We start from the raw sequence: 19,054 nt of genomic DNA, 5'->3' as shown, positions 1-19,054 counted from the left end.
ATAAACAGACAAGGAATCTGTCCCTACCCAAACAAGTCCTGGCTCGATAGAGGGGCGAAAAGAGCTAGGGAGCAATGCTCTTTGGAACATTGAGGCAAGGTCACTTCTAGGAAGTGCTGCAGGTTCTTTCTTAGCACCCAGAACTTTTTCTGGTGTATTTGGATCTGTCTTTTCCTAACATGCTCTCCCTTCCACTGGCCCATGAGTGCCTACTGATCTTTGTCTTCCACTGAGCTGTCAAGGCAAGAACTTAGGCTTACTTATCATGGGACCCAGCTAGTACCAGGCAGGTCCTAGATCCAGGCAAGCTACTGAGTGGCTAGGTAAGTTATGGGTCTAAACAAGTTCTGTCTCAGGGAAGGGTTCCCTCGAGCATGCACATACCTGAGCCTCCAGTTGACACTCAGTGAGGGCCATCATCTCCTCGTAAGTCATCTGCGAGAACAGAGCAGCGTATTTGTGCAGGCGGAGGCTTTTCAACCAAGCTGGAACATCTGTAGTGCAAGATGCGCAAGAAATGGGGAGAGAAATGAAAGGAACAAGAAGAGGTGACAAAAGATGGGACAAAGGGGTGTCAAAAGGGAGAGGGTGATGGTCAGAGGAAAGAAAAAAAGAAAAAAGTTATTACTTCATTTGGGCAGCAAATGATGCCTCAGAAAGCTTTGGGCTGACCTGACAACCCCACTGGGTCCCTTTATTCTACCTCAGAACAGACATTGCTAACTTTGCGCTAAACATTTCAGGGCAAACAGAAATTACACACACACACACACACACACACACACACACACACACACACACGTACACAGGTTTTTATGTAGGCTCTTCCGGAGTACCTTTAAAGTTATCAAAGGAATTCACCATAATAAAAAAAATGCAAAGGGCCACTGTCTTAGCTGGGCTGTTTTAGTGTTGTCTTGGGAGGAACTAACTTAGAACACAGAAAATAGACACGACCGTCTATATATACCTCCAAGACACTTTCTCTTTTTCTTGGCTTTCTTTTTTGGAGGCTCAACACAAATCTCCATACGCTATGCCAGCCTCTTCTAGAAGCAGGAGATATATGCAACAGTTGCACCCCATAAATGCCCTGCCTGATGCTTCCTCTGCCTCCTTAGCCCCCCGTGGGATAAAGGGCATCCTTGACTACTGCATTGCCATTGTTGGGGGAGAGTTGCGAGACACTTTTCCAACCTTTGGGATGCATTTGAATGTGTCTTTGACATAGATATCACAACACCAAGAATGCAAATGCTACCTGGACCATGGGATGATGGACGATTCGAGGCACAACTGAGGCAAATCTCAAGTTCAGTAGTTTAGAGTTAAGAAAATTTCTGGAGGGAAAAGCTGCTGAGCCATTGTTTTGCTAATTACAACTAAAATAAATCATTTGCCCAAAGACTCTCAAGTCAGAATTTTTGAACTGAGATGATCTTCAAAAATGTTTCCAGAATTGTCTTTCCTTACCCCTATTCACTGTATAGATGGCAACATTTGTGCCATTAAATCTAGATCACAGAATAAGAATATGGTCAAGAGGGGACTAGAACCTAGGTCTCCCGAGTATCAGCCCATTCCTACATTGTACCAAATCCTCACAAGAGCTGTGGAGATTGCCAGCAGGAAGTTACGTAAATAGAGATTGCAAGTCTTCTGAGATTCTAAGGCACTGGGTAAGTGTCATTCATGCTTTCTATGAGGTATTATTGTAGAATATTATTTTAAGAGGTGTTACATTTGTACACAATGTGGAATACTAGTTTAATGAGGCAAAGATGTGCTGCATTCTTTTATGTTGCATTTATTTAACTCTGTGAAGCTGTGTTACTGTGCCTGTCTAAAACACCTGATTGGGCTAATAAAGAGCTGAATGGCCAATAGCAAGGCAGGAGAAAGGATAGGCAGGGTTTGCAGGCAGAGAGAATGAGAAGGAGGAGAAAACGAAAGAAGAAAGCTCATGGAGCAAGCAAAGGAGGGGGACTCAAGGGACCAGCCACCCAGCTACACAGCAAGCCTTGGAGTAAGAAGTAAGGAAAGGTATACAGAAATAGAGAAAGATGGGGCTGGAGAGATGGCTCAGTGGTTAAGAGCATTGTCTGCTCTTCCAAAGGTTCTGAGCTCAATTCCCAGCAACCACATGGTGGCTCACAACCATCTGTAATGACGTCTGGTGCCCTCTTCTGGCCTGCAGACATACACACAGACAGAATATTGTATACATAATAAATAAATATTAAAAAAAAGAAATAGAGAAAGATAAAAGCCCAGAAGCAAAAGATAGACGGGATAATTTAAGAAAAGTTGGCAAGAAACAAGCCAAACTAAGGCCAGATATTCATTAATAATAATAAGCCTCCGTTTATTTATTTGGGAGATGGGTGGCAGGCCTCCCTGAGAAGCAAAAGAGCCAAAAGAGTAAAAAACAACGCATCATCCCATCCCTACTCAAATTGGTCACAAGATTTTGTACCATTGATTACAAAGTGTTTCATTGTGAGGCAGTGATGAGCTACCACAGGCATTCAAAGACGGGAGATCTTCCCCCTTTTTCAAGGTTTAGAATAGATAACTAGGGCTGATGGAAGCCAGTCAACTCTGACTTCAGGCTTTGCCTCCTGGGAAAACCATACCAAGGCTCAGGATTGTGGACACAGCAAGTGGCCACCAGCCTGCTGAGGGTACTTGCAGTGGTGTGAGGAGCACAGATGGGGATCTCTGATAATGGAACATCCAGCGCTGTTGTTTCAGAGTAGAAATTACTTGATTCCATGCTTGGAAGTCCTTCCATCTACGGTGATAAAAGAGAGTTCCCCTGGGACCATCATGAACTGCGCTCAGACAAGCCTTCTCCAGGTGACAGTGCTAACGCCTCACATTCCTTAGTGTGAACCACCCTGGGTCATGATTTCAGGACACTCCAGGTTGGAAGTCTTGTACCTGTTGTGATAGAACATCCTAGAGTCTTTTACCAGGCTTCATTCTATGTCACCAAGTTGCTTTTGTTGGACCAGTGCTAACGCGTCTGCAGACGGGGTAAGCCTGGGTTGCCATGTTGGCCATGTTAACTGCATCTCCAGGCTTCTGGTGGGCTACACGCCATCACTTTGTCCCCAGGCTTTGTGTTTGCTATTCACACTTTTGAAAAGTTCCAAGTCATTGCTCAGAAAACACAACTGTCATGATTCAGAGAAGTCTGAGTAAGCCAGTGTTACACTTGGACACAATTCTTTTCAAATGAAGATGGAACAATTCCATGGACCATTTTAAAAAAAAAAAAAGCCAAGCTCCCTAAAGTTCAGTCATGCAAAATCCGTAGCTTTAAAGACGTGCTGTAAACTGGGTGCTTTATAAGCCCCAGCGACAATAGGGTATCTTGAGTCGGGAAGCATGAGGGGCAACTCTCAGCTCACTAACTGCTAGTTCTTTTCTAGAAAGCAATTTGGACAGCTAGAATCCCCTGGGATAGGCAGGGCTGGGCAAGCTCGCCTCACTCATTTCTTCAAAAGGCAGGTCACTGCGTGTAGTTTTCCTGGGAAAGGTTCCTATCCAACTTCACAACGGGATGAGCTGGGCCTTCCTGATGAGCTATTTCCAGGCATATTCATGGGAAATGCAGGCTCCTTTGACCTCATATTCCTTAAGGCAGTCAACGTGCTTGTAGAGCACCTAGCTCAGCGCCATGTGCCTGAGGAGGTCTCTTTCCTTCCTGCAGCGAGGATGGGTTAACAAAGAGGAGGAAAGCTCAGTTCTTAAGAACACAGCCTCCCTGCTCTACAGTAAGAGCCTGTCTCGACAACAACAATGAATCCCAAAAGAACAACAGAAAAGAACATAGCCTACCAACCGCTCTCTCTCTGATTGGTGGGGAGCGACTTTCCCTTGGCAGAGATGAAAACAGAACTCATTAGAAGGGAAACAAGCAAGAGAACTGAGAGCCTTGACTTTCATTCCCACAAGCAGGAACTCAGTGACTGTGCTGCCGCGTTCTCTAAGAAGTCAGCCAGGCATGAGCTCCAACCAAAGCTTAGACACCATCTTGCCAGATGCAGTGTTGAGAACCATTTTTATTTCTTAGCTTGGATCCCATTCCTAGGTGTGAAGCTGTGGCTATGATTGGAAGATTCAGGTACATGAAAGTCACAGAGGGTGTTTTTCAGAGAAGTGAACTATAAATTTGGAATATATTTGTCTTCAGGGTACTACTGTTTAGCTTCATCTATCTAGTTTGCTTCGGTCGGACGTAGCAATGCAGGTCCCAAGCTAGACAGACACCTTCTCATGCAGTGCGAGAAAGAGAAAGATGCTCCTGCTTCACGTGAGGCAGACTTCCCTGCCGGCTGAGGCAATACTTCAGTGTTTGCTAGGTACTGTCAGCAGAAGTCAGATTCTGTAAAGACATGCCATTGTCATCAAGGAACTTGTGATCCAGAGAGCACAATTGAGTCCCATGCGAAAACTAGACTAGCTTCAGTATAAGCGCTGGGAATACCCAAATCCGGGGATAGCACAGAACAATGAACACTCGGGGTTGCCGAGGCTGGGAGAGGAAGCTCCTTGCATCCCGCTGCTAAGAGGATGGGCAGCTTGGAGTCCGTTGAGCAAACCATCGTGTAGAGGCCACCTTGCATAGTAGGAACATCAGCAGCGAAAGTCAGGGCCACAGAGTATTTAGGGTAGAGAAAATGCTTGGTATGTGGTGGAGATACTCAGGCAGGGGAGTCAGGTGCCTCAGATATGAAACGTCAAAACAAGGAAAGTAGTTTTTGTCCCGTGGATGAAGAAAAACCATAGAAATATGCACCCTGGAAGCACGGGTTACATCAGAAAGACGGTGGTGATCATGGGAAAATGGCTGAAGCATGATGAGAAAAGGCCGGGGCATGAGTTGTGCTTGAGAAGCGGGGAGAGGAATGACCGGCTGGCAGCTGAGGGCGCTGGGCTGTCAGGAAGTATAGTGAAGAAAGATGGTTCCTTTGGTTCGTGTTTGGTGAGAGGGAAAACAAGTGGAAAAGCCAGGACACCAAGACCACGGGAGAAGGCTGAGCTGGAAAATGGCTCGCCTTGCCAATCTCCACGCTTGCTGGTTCTGCCATGGAAGTCGGTGCAACTACACAGACAAAGGACCCTGGGTGAGACTAGAAGAGAGCTGTGGGGAAGCCGTCGGGTGGCAGGCGTGTGGGTTTCAGGAAGGGTTTCCATCCTTCCTGAAGCTCCTTCCAGCTCTGGTTGCAGGCCATGTCGGTTTATCTTGGATATTTTGGATATATTATCCTGGTTATTTTGGATAATGAGACTATGCATCCATCTTGTACATGTTCTATGGACACTCACAGGTCTTTAGCAATGGGATCAAATTTTAAACCATGCTCGTTTCTCTACCCTTTAGGGTTTGGATACCTTGACCATGGAGAGGCTTTGTGCTGTGTCCTCAGCTCACACGGAAGCTGGGCTCTAGTGAGAATGTGGGCTACTTTCCCCTTATGCCTGCTGCAGATACCAGCCAGATCAACAAGCCACACGGTGCCCAACCTCAAACGAGGACAAACAAGCTGATAAGGGAAGCAACAGGAAGGGGAGAAGTTAAGGCAGCTCTTTGTCTAGAAGAGAGAAACGTGAATGAACAGTTCCCCATGAGAGAGGTTATTTGTTGGTCCTCTAGGTTCCTGACGACAGAAATTGACTTATTCCTCACAGAGAGCCCGGCTGATATCACACAGCCTTCTCTCTAAGATGTGGGCTGCATCCTTGCCTTCTGAGAAAGAGAAGAAACACAAAGGATGGGCATGAAGGGACTAATACTTCACTGCTGAAGTCAGAAAGAAAGCAAATCCTTTAAGATCAGAGAACAGCAGATTAGTGACATTGTAAAGTTTATCTTTATTTTCAGCCAGAACAGAATGAACAATTTAGTTCTTCCAGGCCCTGAGCAGAAGGAAGATGCACCTGCCAGGTCCTCAGGAGCTAGATCTTCTTGAGGGGAACTCCTGGATCCTAAGGAGGACAGAGAAGCCTTTCTCATGGGGACATACCACGAATCTTTGAACAAATAAATCTGGGGTAAACGACTTCAAAGAATTAGATGCAAATAGTGAACTAGATTTCTTCCGGGTGCTCCCAAATCCCACAATGTTCCTTGGTGCTGTTTTTTCAATGTTTTGTACTGTTAAAGGGAAGTGGAGGGAAGGGTCTTAAAGCCCTCTAGCTGAACATGATATGCCCTCAGCGAGGAGTGGAGGAGTGGTCCTGAGACCCTTGGATCTAGGAGGAGTCCTGGAATGCACTTTTCAAAGACTTCAGAACTTTCACCTTATCAGAATTAGCACAATTCCAAGCACATGAGGACATTTGTGCAGTGCAGGTCACATGGCGATGTCAGGGAGTTACACACACACACACACACACACACACAAACAAACAAAAAAAATCCACAAAAATGGTGAATTCATTCAAGTTAACTACATTCAAGACAATACCAGGAAAGGCAACAGTCCGAATCTAAGCCACTCTCCATGACAGCTGAACCAAAAAGTGTTTCACTCATGTGCCACACCATGTCCATGCCACCACTCAGACTTTTAAGACCCTCAGGAGTGCTGCATTCAAAACTCTTTTCCTACCAAGTTTTCTCGGTTTCCTTTTTAAAAAAAGAGTTCACCTCTAAATAATTTCTCTCATTTCCCCTCTGAGAGAGGCCAAGGATCAAGTCTACATTTCACAAACAACTACAAGTCCCAAGCCAGCTGTTTGCTAGGGGACAACATATTTTATTTGCTACAGGGAGAAAAAGTTTACTCAAATTTCAGCTGAGAGACTCCCTCAAAAAAGACAAACAATTTTCATAGTCAATGGCTGTCCTCATTCATAGCTACCACGTGTTATTCAAGGTTACTCCAGGCAGGAGTTCCCTCTTCTGTCCCTATTGTGTCCATAGACACATAATAACCACGTTCTATTACGTCTGGGTCTTTGCTAACGGGAAGCAGCCTGCTGCAAGCCTACCTAGTTGATGTCCTGTGATGAGCTGCCGCTCCCACCGGAGCCTCTAGCACCAGTCTCCACCCCCCCCCCCCCCCCATCCAGGCAACTGCTCTTCCTCCAGCCAAGCTTTTCTACTCCTGGAATACAGTCCTCCAGGGGAATGTCCAACACCCTTCACTATGCCTAACACAGAACCTGCTCAACTGGGCCACGGTCGAGCTTGGAGCCCACGGGTCCACTGAGCAAACCTCCATGGGACTGCTGAAAGTTCCCACGTTACTGTGGTCCCTCCTTAAGTCCCAGAGACCCTGCCCTGTAGAGGACTTCTCTGCTAGCCCAGGCAGAAACCTAGGTGTCATCCCGAGTGTCACTGGCTCATCACCATTCACGTCGGTTGTCACCGAGTCCTCTCCATTCTGTTTCTCATGGAGAAATTGAGCCACACCCCTCCGTCTCCATTCACATGGCCACTTGTCCTGACCCAGGTTCGCTTTCCCCTGTTGCTGAGAAATCCTCCTCCTCTGCATCGGCTCTCAACACTCCCCCTTTACTTCCCAGACTGCCATGCTAGTTCCACTTTCTAATGCAAATCTAGGCAGGCAGTTCTTTCTGTTGTAGAAATTCCCTCAGCAATGTCAGAATAAAAGGCACAATCCTTTTCCAGGTCAAGGATCTGGTTCCTCCACAGCAAATCAGATTCCTGACTGCCTTTAACACCCTAGCCGTAGGTTATGCCCGTACTGCATACAAGTTCTCAGTGCTGTTCCCTCCATCTATACTGCTGGCCTGCAACCACGCCTTTGAGGCTCTGCTCCAGGCCTCACCTCCTTGCCTTCTCTAGAGACTCTTGTCCTGTTTGCAACAGGGCCCATCTTGGTGCTCACTTCAAGTGGAGACAAACGTCTGAGAGACCCGTACATCCACAGCAGTGTCCCCACATCAGGTATCTGGGGCTAACATGAGTCTCTTGAGGCTAGAGGAACCCTTACCTCTGCCTCCCACAGCTCAGTAGGTACAGAAATGTCCAATGGTTTAAATGAAGACAAAACTGAATCAGATTGACCCCTATCCCAAAGCCACGCCAGGAACCCTGGCCCTCTGATAGAATCAGATTGTCCCCTATCCCAAAGCCACGCCAGGAACCCTGGCCCTCTGATAGAATCAGATTGTCCCCTATCCCAAAGCCACGCCAGGAACCCTGGCCCTCTGATAGAATCAGATTGTCCCCTATCCCAAAGCCACGCCAGGAACCCTGGCCTTCTGATAGATCTCTGGATTTTGGATTCATCGGCGCAGAGAGATCATCATGCTACTATGAGGGGCAGATACATTCCTTCCCCCACCAGGCTGCCTTCTTTCTAGGAAAGCAATAATTTAGTGATATGAGACTTCCTTCTCTCTCCTACCTGAGATGAGCGCTAAGCAAGTACATTCAATTCATCTGCTACCTGGAAATGACAGATATTATAACTGAGTACCAACTCAGAATCAAGAGTCCTTCTCCTGGGATAAGTCACAGTGATGTTTTTGTAAAGAACACAGAGACCTGAATTTAAAACATAGCCAGCACAGTTAGTCCAAACATTTCTAAGTAGCCAAGTCCCAAGGGATTGGTAACAGAAAAATGTCATATTCTGGCTCAAGTTGCTGTTTGAGGTTCCAAGCACAGTACTCCAGCCCATGCATGGTTTGTCTTTAGCCTTGGGCCCTACATAGTCCATACAGTCCACCTAAACCAGTAGGATGAGTGTTTGCTAGAGAAAGCAAAACACAGAGATTCAGGAGGAAGCAATTAATCCTCTGAGGACTTATTCTGCATGCTTGACCCAAGAGGTACATTCCCAAAGGAGGATGGTGGCCAAGCTGGCTATTCTGTCCAGTTGAGAATGTACGTAAGAACAAACCCAAGATTTCAGCCCTGTACATCAGTTGGCTAGAAAGATGAATGCAATTATAGTGGCTTTTATTTTTTTCCCCAATACGTGAGGCGAGAGTGATATGTGTTCCCAAAGGATACGGGAACTCTTCAAAACTTCTACTCTGGTTTCCTTGTTCTTGCAGATCAGACATTTGAAATCTAGAAAAGGAGCTGTTTGGTGATGATCCGAGTGCCTTGCCCCTGCCACAGGTCCTGGGCACAAGAAAGCACACATGGGGTTCCACGGGAAGAACCAGCTCTTCTTAGATACACATCACTTGATTTCATAGTCCATTAAGAAAGTGGGCAATAATTTGGAAATTTACATGATCATCTGCTCTTAGGCCTGGAGATCAAATGACAAACCCTTGGGATGGGTGTATTAAGGGTTGCTTCTTAGATGTAATTTTAGAAGGCCATGTTGAGTAATCTTGATATAGAGGAGTTCTTGATGGCCACCTCACAATAGGGCTGGTTAAATAATATTTGTGCTCAACAAATACTGGCCCTCTGCCACGTCAGAATGTGTTTGGGTGTTTGGACATTTCTACTATCTGATATTGTCAGCTGAATTGAAAATATTTCCCCTATAAATAGAATTTATCATCTATTATGTTCCTTCTCTTGATTTTCCCGCTGTTACTTGCTAGTGTCCTTATCCATTGATTTCTCCATCCACTTTCTTTAAGAAAAGCAAGGTCGATAGATCAAAGCAGGCAGAAACACAGGACTCCTTTATTCCAACCAGTCACCAAAGAGCTTCTTTTTCCTTGATACCTATGTGTTCACAATGAAAATCTTGGATGTAACATTTTGTCTGTGACTAAGCTTGAGAAGACAATTCTCACCAATTCTAGAGAAAGGAGCCAAGTGAGCTTATCTACAGGTGCCCCTTGAGTTCTGGAAGGCATCTGACTTTTATCCGGAAAGCAACAATAACCTCCCTGTCCCCCAAACCAAGCCTATGGAATACTCATTCAATTTCCCATTTTGTTCACATTTCTTTAGAAATAAATAAATGCATTATCTCTATTTACTTCTTACCTTAGAAGCTTCAAACATACATTTGCCCACCCTGGAAGAATGGGTAAGTGCACAAGCCCACCAAACAAGTAAAGAAACAACAAGAAAGAAAATAAAGTAAAAAGAATGAAGTAAGCATATTCAGACACCAGACAGTGAAGCGGGCATTCTCCCCAGCAAACAGCTTATTCCTGAGCTCACCATGTGGGTCTACATGCAAACAGTGTTCCTCTGAGTTACCAATGGAGCTCTGTCCCGGCTGTCCAGATACTGAGCTTCACCGGGACGTAGCATCACTTGGGTTTTGATTTTGCCCATCCTCCAACACTATGGTGCAGTCCCCTGAGCCCTGTGAAAGAGGGTTAGCCACCCTGTATGCCAAAATGATCCATTCCATTCAGTTGATCTTAAAGATCCATTTTTATCCCCAGAGAAAAATTTGAAGACACACCCTACTTCCACAGGTCTCTCATCACATGACCATCATGGGAAGGGGCTGGGACAGAGGAAGACTGGAGGTCAGCCTCACTCCCTAAGGTGATGGGCTCCACTTTTCAGCCTCCCTCTCTCTTATATCGGGCACCTGGGAAGATGAGAACATACTCTCTGTGCTAGGTTCCCATGTTGGCAGAGATGAGATCAAGAGCCTCCTTTTGTATAAGGGGAGGGTTAACAACAGCAAACATGTCAGGAGTGTGGATTAACAGCAGCACAGAGGCCCCACTCAGATCCTGTCTTCAGCATTGTCCCAGAAGCCTGCCTGGCTATTGTCTCAGTGGCTAACATTGTTAACAGCATGTCTCTGATGAGGCTCTTTCCCTAGGGACTTCTAGCCCTCCAACCACTGGTGTCTAAAAATACAGAACACATCCTTTATGAACCCATCGTCGGTAATTGGAAATCTCTGTCTCCCAAGGAGGATCCGTAGGAGAGGGTACCTTGACAGGCAATGTAGGAACATTTATTTAGGTTGCACAATATTTAGGTTTCTCATCAATATGCAAGTCTACTATCAGACTCAAAACACTGAAGGTTTTCACATCAATGAAGCAGATACAGAGAAATGGGCTTTAAGGTTTCTTTGACCTTCAAACAAAAATAATAAAAAGAAATATTACTGCAATTCTTCATTGAGAGAAAATAAAGTAATCAAAGATCTTTAGTTTGTTTCTCTCAAGTAGTGACAGGTCCCTGGCCACAGCAAGGCAGAGGGTGGAGCATCTTGGCGTCTTCTAAGATGGTTCTATCCAGGCTAGTAGGAGCCCTCACTGTCTAAGAGTCAGTGCACAGAAAGCAGACAGAAGGATGCTGACCTTCCTTGCTCTGGCTTTTGGATAGGGGCAAATGATCAGTGATCAGTGATCAAGAATCAGAAATACCAGACCTTAGGACTGTGTATTAATGGCAGCTCCATGGTACTTTCAGAGCCTGCCCTTGGCATTGTCCCAAAAGTCTGCCTGGCTAACTCCCCAGCTAACATCTTTATCAACTGGACAGGGGCTCCAAGCCCTTTTCTCCAGAGCCAGCTCTGGAGTTCTGGAGGGTGTGGCTCGAGTGCATGGGCCTAAGAGGAGGAGCTGGGCTCCATCTGTCCTACTGACCACCTCTCTTTCCCCTTGAACTCCAGATCAAGGGAGGGAGGGCTTCCTGGTTCCTCGTGTGGTCACTCACCTTTCATACCACTACCTTCTTCTTGGAATGTGTTACGAGCAGTGGTCTGATCTTCTAAGTGTTCACTCCCACCACTTCCTGAAGAGGCTACACTGCTTTGTGGAGACAGGGGGGCATGATCGGATGGGAGGCACTGGGGTCCTCTAGCTCGTAAGTCCTCATGAGACATCCATCCATGTCCTAGAGGCTGGTTTGGCACATTCATGGGTGGGGTAAGGGAAACAGATCGTTTCAAAGGGCTGTGGTGTGCCTGGCCTGAGAGAACTGGAAAAAAAAAATAAAATGAAATAGGTTATTCTCCCCATGTTAGCCTGGGACGCAGAATAACCCACAATACCTTTGCACCCTCAGAGAGACCGTGAATAACTCTTACACTCCACGGGTGGTCACAGCGGGTTGACTCAAGTCTGGGGCTGTCCTTCCCTGCTAAAAAAGGAGGCTGCCTGAACCTACATGTAGGCTAGGTTGTACCCTGGAGCCCAGACTTATGGTGCCCACACACTGGGTCTTCATGTTTGTGAGTTTGGAACTAGTATTATTCTAATCTTATGAATCAGACTTTGAAGCAGCTGGGCAAAGCTGACATCCTGAAAGTGGCCATTGGACCAAAGTAAACAAAGCGTGTGCTGGACCATGGTTTTTTAAGGAGCAAGAGTGCTATGCCCCACATTGGTGTGGAGGACTTGCAGGGCAGGCAGGCTGCTCACCATCTGGGATCCTTGCAGCGCAGATCTAGCTGCTGAAATTGTTATTCTGCACAGAAGTTGGGGAACTGTCACCTCTGAATGGTGGTAGGAGCCCAAGGAGGGAATCCAGCACGAACATGACCTCAGGGTATGGGACAGTGGCAGTCGTGCTGAAAAGGCTAATTCTTTCCCTTGTCCTCAGGGTTAATGTCAAACTTTATCTGGCAAACACCTTCAGGTAACAAGGCTTTCATTCAGAAGTCAGCAAGGCCCGCCCACTGAGCATGTTCAGTCCTTCCACACAGTGGGCAACATCTACATAGCTCCTTTTTTATTTTCCACGAAGCTAGGAAAAAGCAACAAAATGCATGTAGCTGGCCAAATTAAATGGAAGGCACTCAAAGGAGGGATTTGAGCAACATCAATGATGAGGGAGCCCATGTTACCCTTGGTTGGTTTTGCTGGGTGCATAAAGCAACTTTACAAAATAAGTCTATTCATAACTTTTCTCTCAGTCTATTTTGATTGCTGATGTATTAATGTGGAACTGAGCCACGTGCATTTTAAACAGTTTCCAGGGAAGCCATTGAATTTCATCTGCAGCTCTAACCCCTCCAATGAGGCATTTTCTGTTCCTAGTTTTAGTCATGTATTTCTTTGCTGGCAAGAACCGTGTGTTTTTTTCAGTAGGTAGACCAGATGGCCCAAATAATGGAAGGCATTATCTTTAGACTGTAGATGGGTGTTGTCTACATAAAGACCAGAGCAGGTGATTACCATGACCTCATCTACAAAATAAAGACCAGAGCCAAAAGGCAGACTGCTGCCATCAAGCATGTTTGGTATGGTCTCATGTTTAGCTGGCGTCATTTTAAGCTTTAGAGTCTAAGGACAACAAGGCTCAATACTTTTAGGGCCACTGTTTCCATTTGGCCTTGTGTATGAAGGGGGACAATCAGGACTAAAAACTTCTTTTTAACAAAAAGTGTAGGTGGGGGCGCTGCTGAGTTTAACATTTGTAATCTACTTAGGAAATTTCTGGTTTGAATAGATTCTATTGAAGGCACGAGCGTTTTTTATCTGCCTTAAAGAAATGTGAATGGGACTTTAAAGAAAATGGCCTTATCATGTTTGTATTTTTACTAGAATAAATAATAAACTATTTTGAAAAAGCTTTCTGGAAAATGCATTACTTCCCAATCCAATTGGATGAAATTAGCAAAAAAAAAAAAAAAGAACCAAAACAAATAAATAAATAAATAAATAGGAAACAGCAACAAAAATGAAAAGAGAAACAAATATAAAGAAAAGCTAGACATCCAAGAACTTCATTTCATGCCTATCTAGCTATATAGTATTTATGTAAAATTGGGCCGACTTCTCTGGAACCTCCCTGAGTGCTGCGACATTCTGGCTCAGCTCTGAGTTTTTGAAGCTCTGGTGAGGACTTCGAATGCTGGTAGCCAGGTATGACCACGTTTCCACCTGGGGCCTCTTCCACAGAACAGGACTTGCCCAAAAGGTTCTCAACCAGAGTACTAGGGCCTGTGGTGGCTAGAATGTTTAGATGCAATAATAAAGTTGAGAATTATTCAAAATCTATGTCTTATGGTTCATGGCTGCTGTTAATCTGGTATTTGTGTGTGTGTGTGTGTGTGTGTGTGTGTGTACAAATGCGCCACTGCGTGTGTGTAGAGGTAATAAGACAACTTGTGGGAGCTGGTTCTCTCCTCCTACCTTATGGCCAACGGAAGGCTGTGCAGGACAAATGTCCTCCTCTTCACAGGAAAGCTGAGTCAGGTGGACAGTGTAGGCCTGTTTCTTCACTCTTTTAAGATTTATTTTTATTTTACATGTATGAGTTTTGCCTGTCTGTATGTCTGTGTGCCATTCCTGTGCCTGATGCTCTTGGTGGCCTGAAGATGGAGTCAGATCCTAGGGACTAGAGTTACAGGGTGTTGTGAGCCACCTGATGTGGTTGCTGGGACCTGAACCTGAGTTCTGTGCAAGAGCAGTTTGTGCTCTCAACCCCTGAGGCATCTCTCCAGACCCCAGCCCTGGGTTCTGACCTGGAGGAGATTGGAGATGGTGGCAGATAACTTTGAGATTGAGATTAACCTGTAGGGGGCTGGACTGTGGTGGCACACACCTTTAATCCCAGCACTCGGGAGGCAGAGGCAGGTGGATCTCTGTGAGTTCGAGGCTAGCCTGGTACACAGAGCTAGTTCCAGGACAGCTAGGGCTGTTACTAAAACGAACCCTGTCTCGAAAACAAAACAAAGCAAAACAACAACAACAAAAACCCCCCAAAAATTAGAAAGAAAAGCAAAAGCTAAACCCGTAGGTTTTTATATGCTGTCGTACGAGAGTGGGTCACGAAAGGTACAAGCACTAAGCACAGAGAGCTGTGGGACCAAAGAGGTGGCTGGGGCCGATCACCAGCAGGGTCGGCCTTATGGGTGCATTTGTCTTAAGAACTCCTCTTAAGCAGCGGCCCAGAGGGAGAGAAGATACGGACATTCAGGAAAAAAAAAATAATGAAATCAAGTTTTTGTTAGTTTCCTTCTGATTCAGGGTGGGAGAACAAAAACCAGACATCTGAGAAGTTTTTCAGGCCGGCTGGTGGTGGCTGCCTCAGAATGACTCCGGCAGAGTCCTTGAACGCATTTGCTAGTGGCGGCTGCGTTGCGCAGTTAATGCTTGCCTCAGAGGGCGGTCCCAGAGTCCTCTTCAAATGCTACAGAATGAAGTGTGCCTGACCAAACCTCCACAAGGATCAGGAACCAGCAAGTTCTACTTGAGCGGAGGCCCCACATTTCTGCGGCATTTGTTACTTTCACAACAGTGTGGGGAGGGTCAGCCTGCTAGGGGACGGTTCCCCTCTAGGAAAACTCACTCTGAAATTTGCCCAGGGGAGCGCGGTTGTCACTCTTTTGCATCAAACATTGTACATAGTATGGATTGAATTCTGCTTTAGTTTCAGAAGCTCTACAAGAAATGTCAGGTCTGTACTCGTCTGTGTAAGTAGCTCCACAAACACATGCCTTTGGGTTGGCATAACCTGGGGAATTTATATGTTCGAGTGACCCAAAAAAAGCAGTAAGCACTGAGTATGTCTACTTGAAATATGGAGAAAGAGAACCAGCTAAGAAGAATATTGCCCTAGAGCAGTCAGGCAGCATGGCAGTGCTAAGGGCATTCTGACCCCATGGTAAACTCCGTTTTGTCACTTGAGGGCAGCCAGCTACTCCAGCCTCTTCTCACCCCACGGTCTCCTCACCTTCTAGCGTCTGGGGTGTGGCCCTCTCAACACCCTGGAAAGGAGATACACAACAGCTGTCCAGGAGTTATGCTCTAATCATTTTCCTGAAAGCCTGGAATTCAGATTTATTTCTCATTTTTTAAGCAAGTTTGACTTTGCCTTCATTTTTAATTATTGATATAAAATTTAGGCAGAAAAAATTTAGATTATTTAGGACTCTTTGGAGAATACTAAGTAAAACTACTGTTTCTGCCTTCCAAAGGAAGAAATAAGAAGGCTTGTGGGGGCAAGGAAGGTGTAGGTACTGGACCACTGTCTCTTTGGTTCGCTGTCGAGGACATGGAAGTGAACAGTGAGACTCTTAACAATAAACTCTCCCAATGTGAACAGACCTTACACTGTGCATCACACTTACCGGCTCGGTCTCACTCTGTGATGTGTAATTTCAAAGAACATTTTTATGAAGACAGACCCCTAACACTTGAGAGGTAGAGGCCTCCGACAACACATCACTCGGTAATTTCTAATTGAGAGCCGCGAGGCCCTGAAAATCCGTCAGGGGTGAAATACTGCGCTGTGAATTTTATGAGCATATGAACAATTTTGGAATTAATTTGAGATAAATATAAGTGAAAAAGACCAATGCTGGGTTCGTAGCTATTTTTGGTTTTGACTTCATTTGGCTCAGTGGCTCTGAAGGACCATTACTGTTTTAACGGGCAACCTCGGCCTTTACGTAATATTGATGAACTCACCTGGTTCCTTTGCATATTAATCTAGACACTGTCAGTTGACCACTGCTTATGTCTTTATTGACAGGCACTTCCTGGGGTAACCCAGGCCATGTTAGGAACTATTAGAGTACCTCCTTGAGTTCTGATTCCCTCATGGTCAAACCAGCCATGACTCCCCTCTGCTCTCACCGGGAGTTTCTATCTCTCTCAGGGTTAGCATTTAGAATCTAGACCGTTGGGGATGTTGGATGCTTATGCTCCAAAGAAGGCAGTAAGTATCCCCATCAAACTAGCATGGTCCCCTCCCAACTGACCGGGTAACCTGTGCTCTCACCTCAAGGTTGGGTTCTGGGAGTGCAGTGACACAGACAAGACTTTCGAATATTTGGTTCATATATATATTTGATTGTTCGAGACAGGGTTTCTCCGTAGCTTTTTGGTTCCTGTCCTGGAGCTAGCTCTTGTAGACCAGGCTGGCCTCGAACTCACAGAGATCTGCCTGCCTCTGCCTCCCAAGTGCTGGGATTAAAGGCATGCGCCACCACCGCCCAGCTGGTTCATATATTTTAAACTCAAGATGTTGCCTGTTTATCACAGAATCTTGTTAACTGTAAACTTTCCCCCTTTATTTTTAGTTATGCTTATGGTGCTTTGCTTGCATGTCTGTCTCTGTTCTATGTGTGTGCAGTGCCCAAAGAGGCCAGAAGAGGGCATTGGGTCCTATGGGACTGGGGTTACAGACAGTTGTGAGCTGAGAATTGAACGTGGGTCCTCTGGAAGAGCAGCCAGTGCTTCTAACTGCTAAGCCATCTCAAATTTCTAGATATCCATGTGATAGAATTTAATCCAATAGCATAATTAAACTTCATAAAAATAAGTAATTTTTATAAATGAGGGAATATGGTCGTAAATGTATATAAAAGTCATTGAAACACGTTATTATGTATGATTAACATATTTTAATAAAAACAAAATATAAGTCATTCTAACTTAGGGATTGGAAAGGTTGGATAAGGAGCCCAAATATTTGCATATTGCTTAAAAATATTAACTTACTTCACAAATGAAAGGCCCTGGGGACACCTGGGACTTGGGTGACATACGGTGTGTGCACTTGTGGGTTACAAAGCACCACAGAAGGACACCCACGTAATGCTGCTGAGTTCTCCCAAGACCTGCCCTCCCACCCCATCCAACACCTCAGGGCTCACAGCACACAGTCTAAGTTCTACTGAAGGAGGCCTGTCAAAACTTGTCAAGTTTAAAGCTTAAAAAGCTCAGCCCATATGAAGTTTCAAAACAGTTACTGTTTGAAAGGAACCGGAGTAGGTGGAGCTTCTCTTCCCCCTCTTAAAGATTTACATCTGCTTAGCAAGCATAGTTAGGGTTCTAGCCCATGGGTTTGTCTCGAGAATATGGTTTTAGTGTGTCTGTGAATATTACTAGAAATTTCCAAGTCAAAGAATAAAGTTCTACTAACACTACTTTGTAAATATAATTATAGGTATTTGTTTCTCTCTTTTCCTTTCTTCCTTCTCCTCCTCCTTCTTTTCCTTTTTCTTTTACTGAGACAGGTTCTCACTATGTAGCCCAGGTTCCAGGCTGCCCTCAAATTCATAGAGAGTCACCTGTCTTGGCCTCCTGAGTGCTGGGATTAAAGGCTCCTACCTCCAAGTCAGGCTAAGCACCTTGACCAAGACTCAAGGGTAAGATGATAAGGTGACATTAGACCCTGGATTATTCTTCTTTGTTTGGATTTGTGGTCTGAGGCCATGTGGTGGGAAGCTTCAGGGAAGAAAACGTTCATAATACTTCAAAAATACAGTTTGAAAACTACAAAGGCAGAGAATTTGATCAATGACATCATGCAAAGAGCCCCACTAGAAGTCACATTTATGGTCACCAACAGTTAAGTAGGGGGAGAGGAGAAGGAAAGAGAAGATAATTAATTGTTAGGTAAAACCTCACATGCTTCACCACCACGGTGTTAGAAAAACAGATCACAAGCACATCCGGGCAGTCAGTCAGAAGCCTCAACTCTGCATGCTTGTCCTCTGCTCTTGCCCAAACGTTTAGAAAACCAGTGCTTAGAATGTGGGAACACCTGAAGAAATTTCCCATCAGGCTTCAGACTCCTCTTCCTCTCAGGGAAAGAAAAGAGAACATGCCACAAAGCAGAGGTGGGGGTGATAGATAGGGTGTTCCCAGCAAGCCAAGGTGGAAGCTGTATGCTTTCTGTGAAGAGAAAGTGCCTGTGGAGACCAGACCAGACCAACCAGACCAGACTAGACTAGACCTGACCAGACCCGACCAGACCCGACCAGACCAGACCAGACCAGACCAAACCAACCAGACCAGACCAGACCAACCAGACTAGACCAGACCAACCAGACCAGACCAGACCAACCAGACCAGACCAGACCAACCAGACCAGACCAGACCAGACCAAACCAAACCAAACCGAGACTCTAGAAGGAAGGAAAGCTGTAGAGAACATTACAACAAAGTTGACAGGTGCCTATGGCTTAATCTTTTTTGCTCATTAAATCTTTTTTTTCCACACACTATTGAAATGAAAGTGTCCCATGCAAGCATGGCTTCTGGAGGAGTCTTTTCACATCATGAGTCCTTGTCACCGTGTCCGTTCTGATTACCGCCAGACGGTTTAGCCCTTGGGTAGAGCAGAGACGTATGCTCCTGCCTTCATGCTATCACTTAAATATTTGGTTCCTAAGGACTAAATTAGAGTGTTTCTGGCAGACTTTCATTACAGTCT

General features: G+C 45.4%; 1 protein-coding gene across 4 annotated transcripts in view; it reads right to left on the bottom strand.

The window, feature by feature from the left end:
- Positions 1 to 19,054, bottom strand: part of Samd4a (sterile alpha motif domain containing 4A) — a 213,697-nt gene that overhangs the window by 36,485 nt on the left and 158,158 nt on the right. For 3 of the 4 annotated variants that reach the window (XM_041633953.1, XM_041633956.1, XM_041633957.1), the window contains 2 exons: positions 11,597 to 11,860; positions 385 to 494 (listed from right to left, as the gene is read on the bottom strand). In XM_041633953.1, coding sequence (XP_041489887.1) covers positions 385 to 494; positions 11,597 to 11,860 — 374 coding nt within the window. The remainder of the gene's footprint in view (positions 1 to 384; positions 495 to 11,596; positions 11,861 to 19,054) is intronic. The other variant, XM_041633955.1, reaches the window with a different exon arrangement.

This window comes from Microtus oregoni, unplaced genomic scaffold, assembly GCF_018167655.1.
Source record: "Microtus oregoni isolate MIOR12 unplaced genomic scaffold, Mior012 000045F_ref0000178, whole genome shotgun sequence".
Lineage (NCBI taxonomy): Eukaryota > Metazoa > Chordata > Mammalia > Rodentia > Cricetidae > Microtus > Microtus oregoni.
This window is presented reverse-complemented; position numbering and strand designations above follow the sequence as displayed.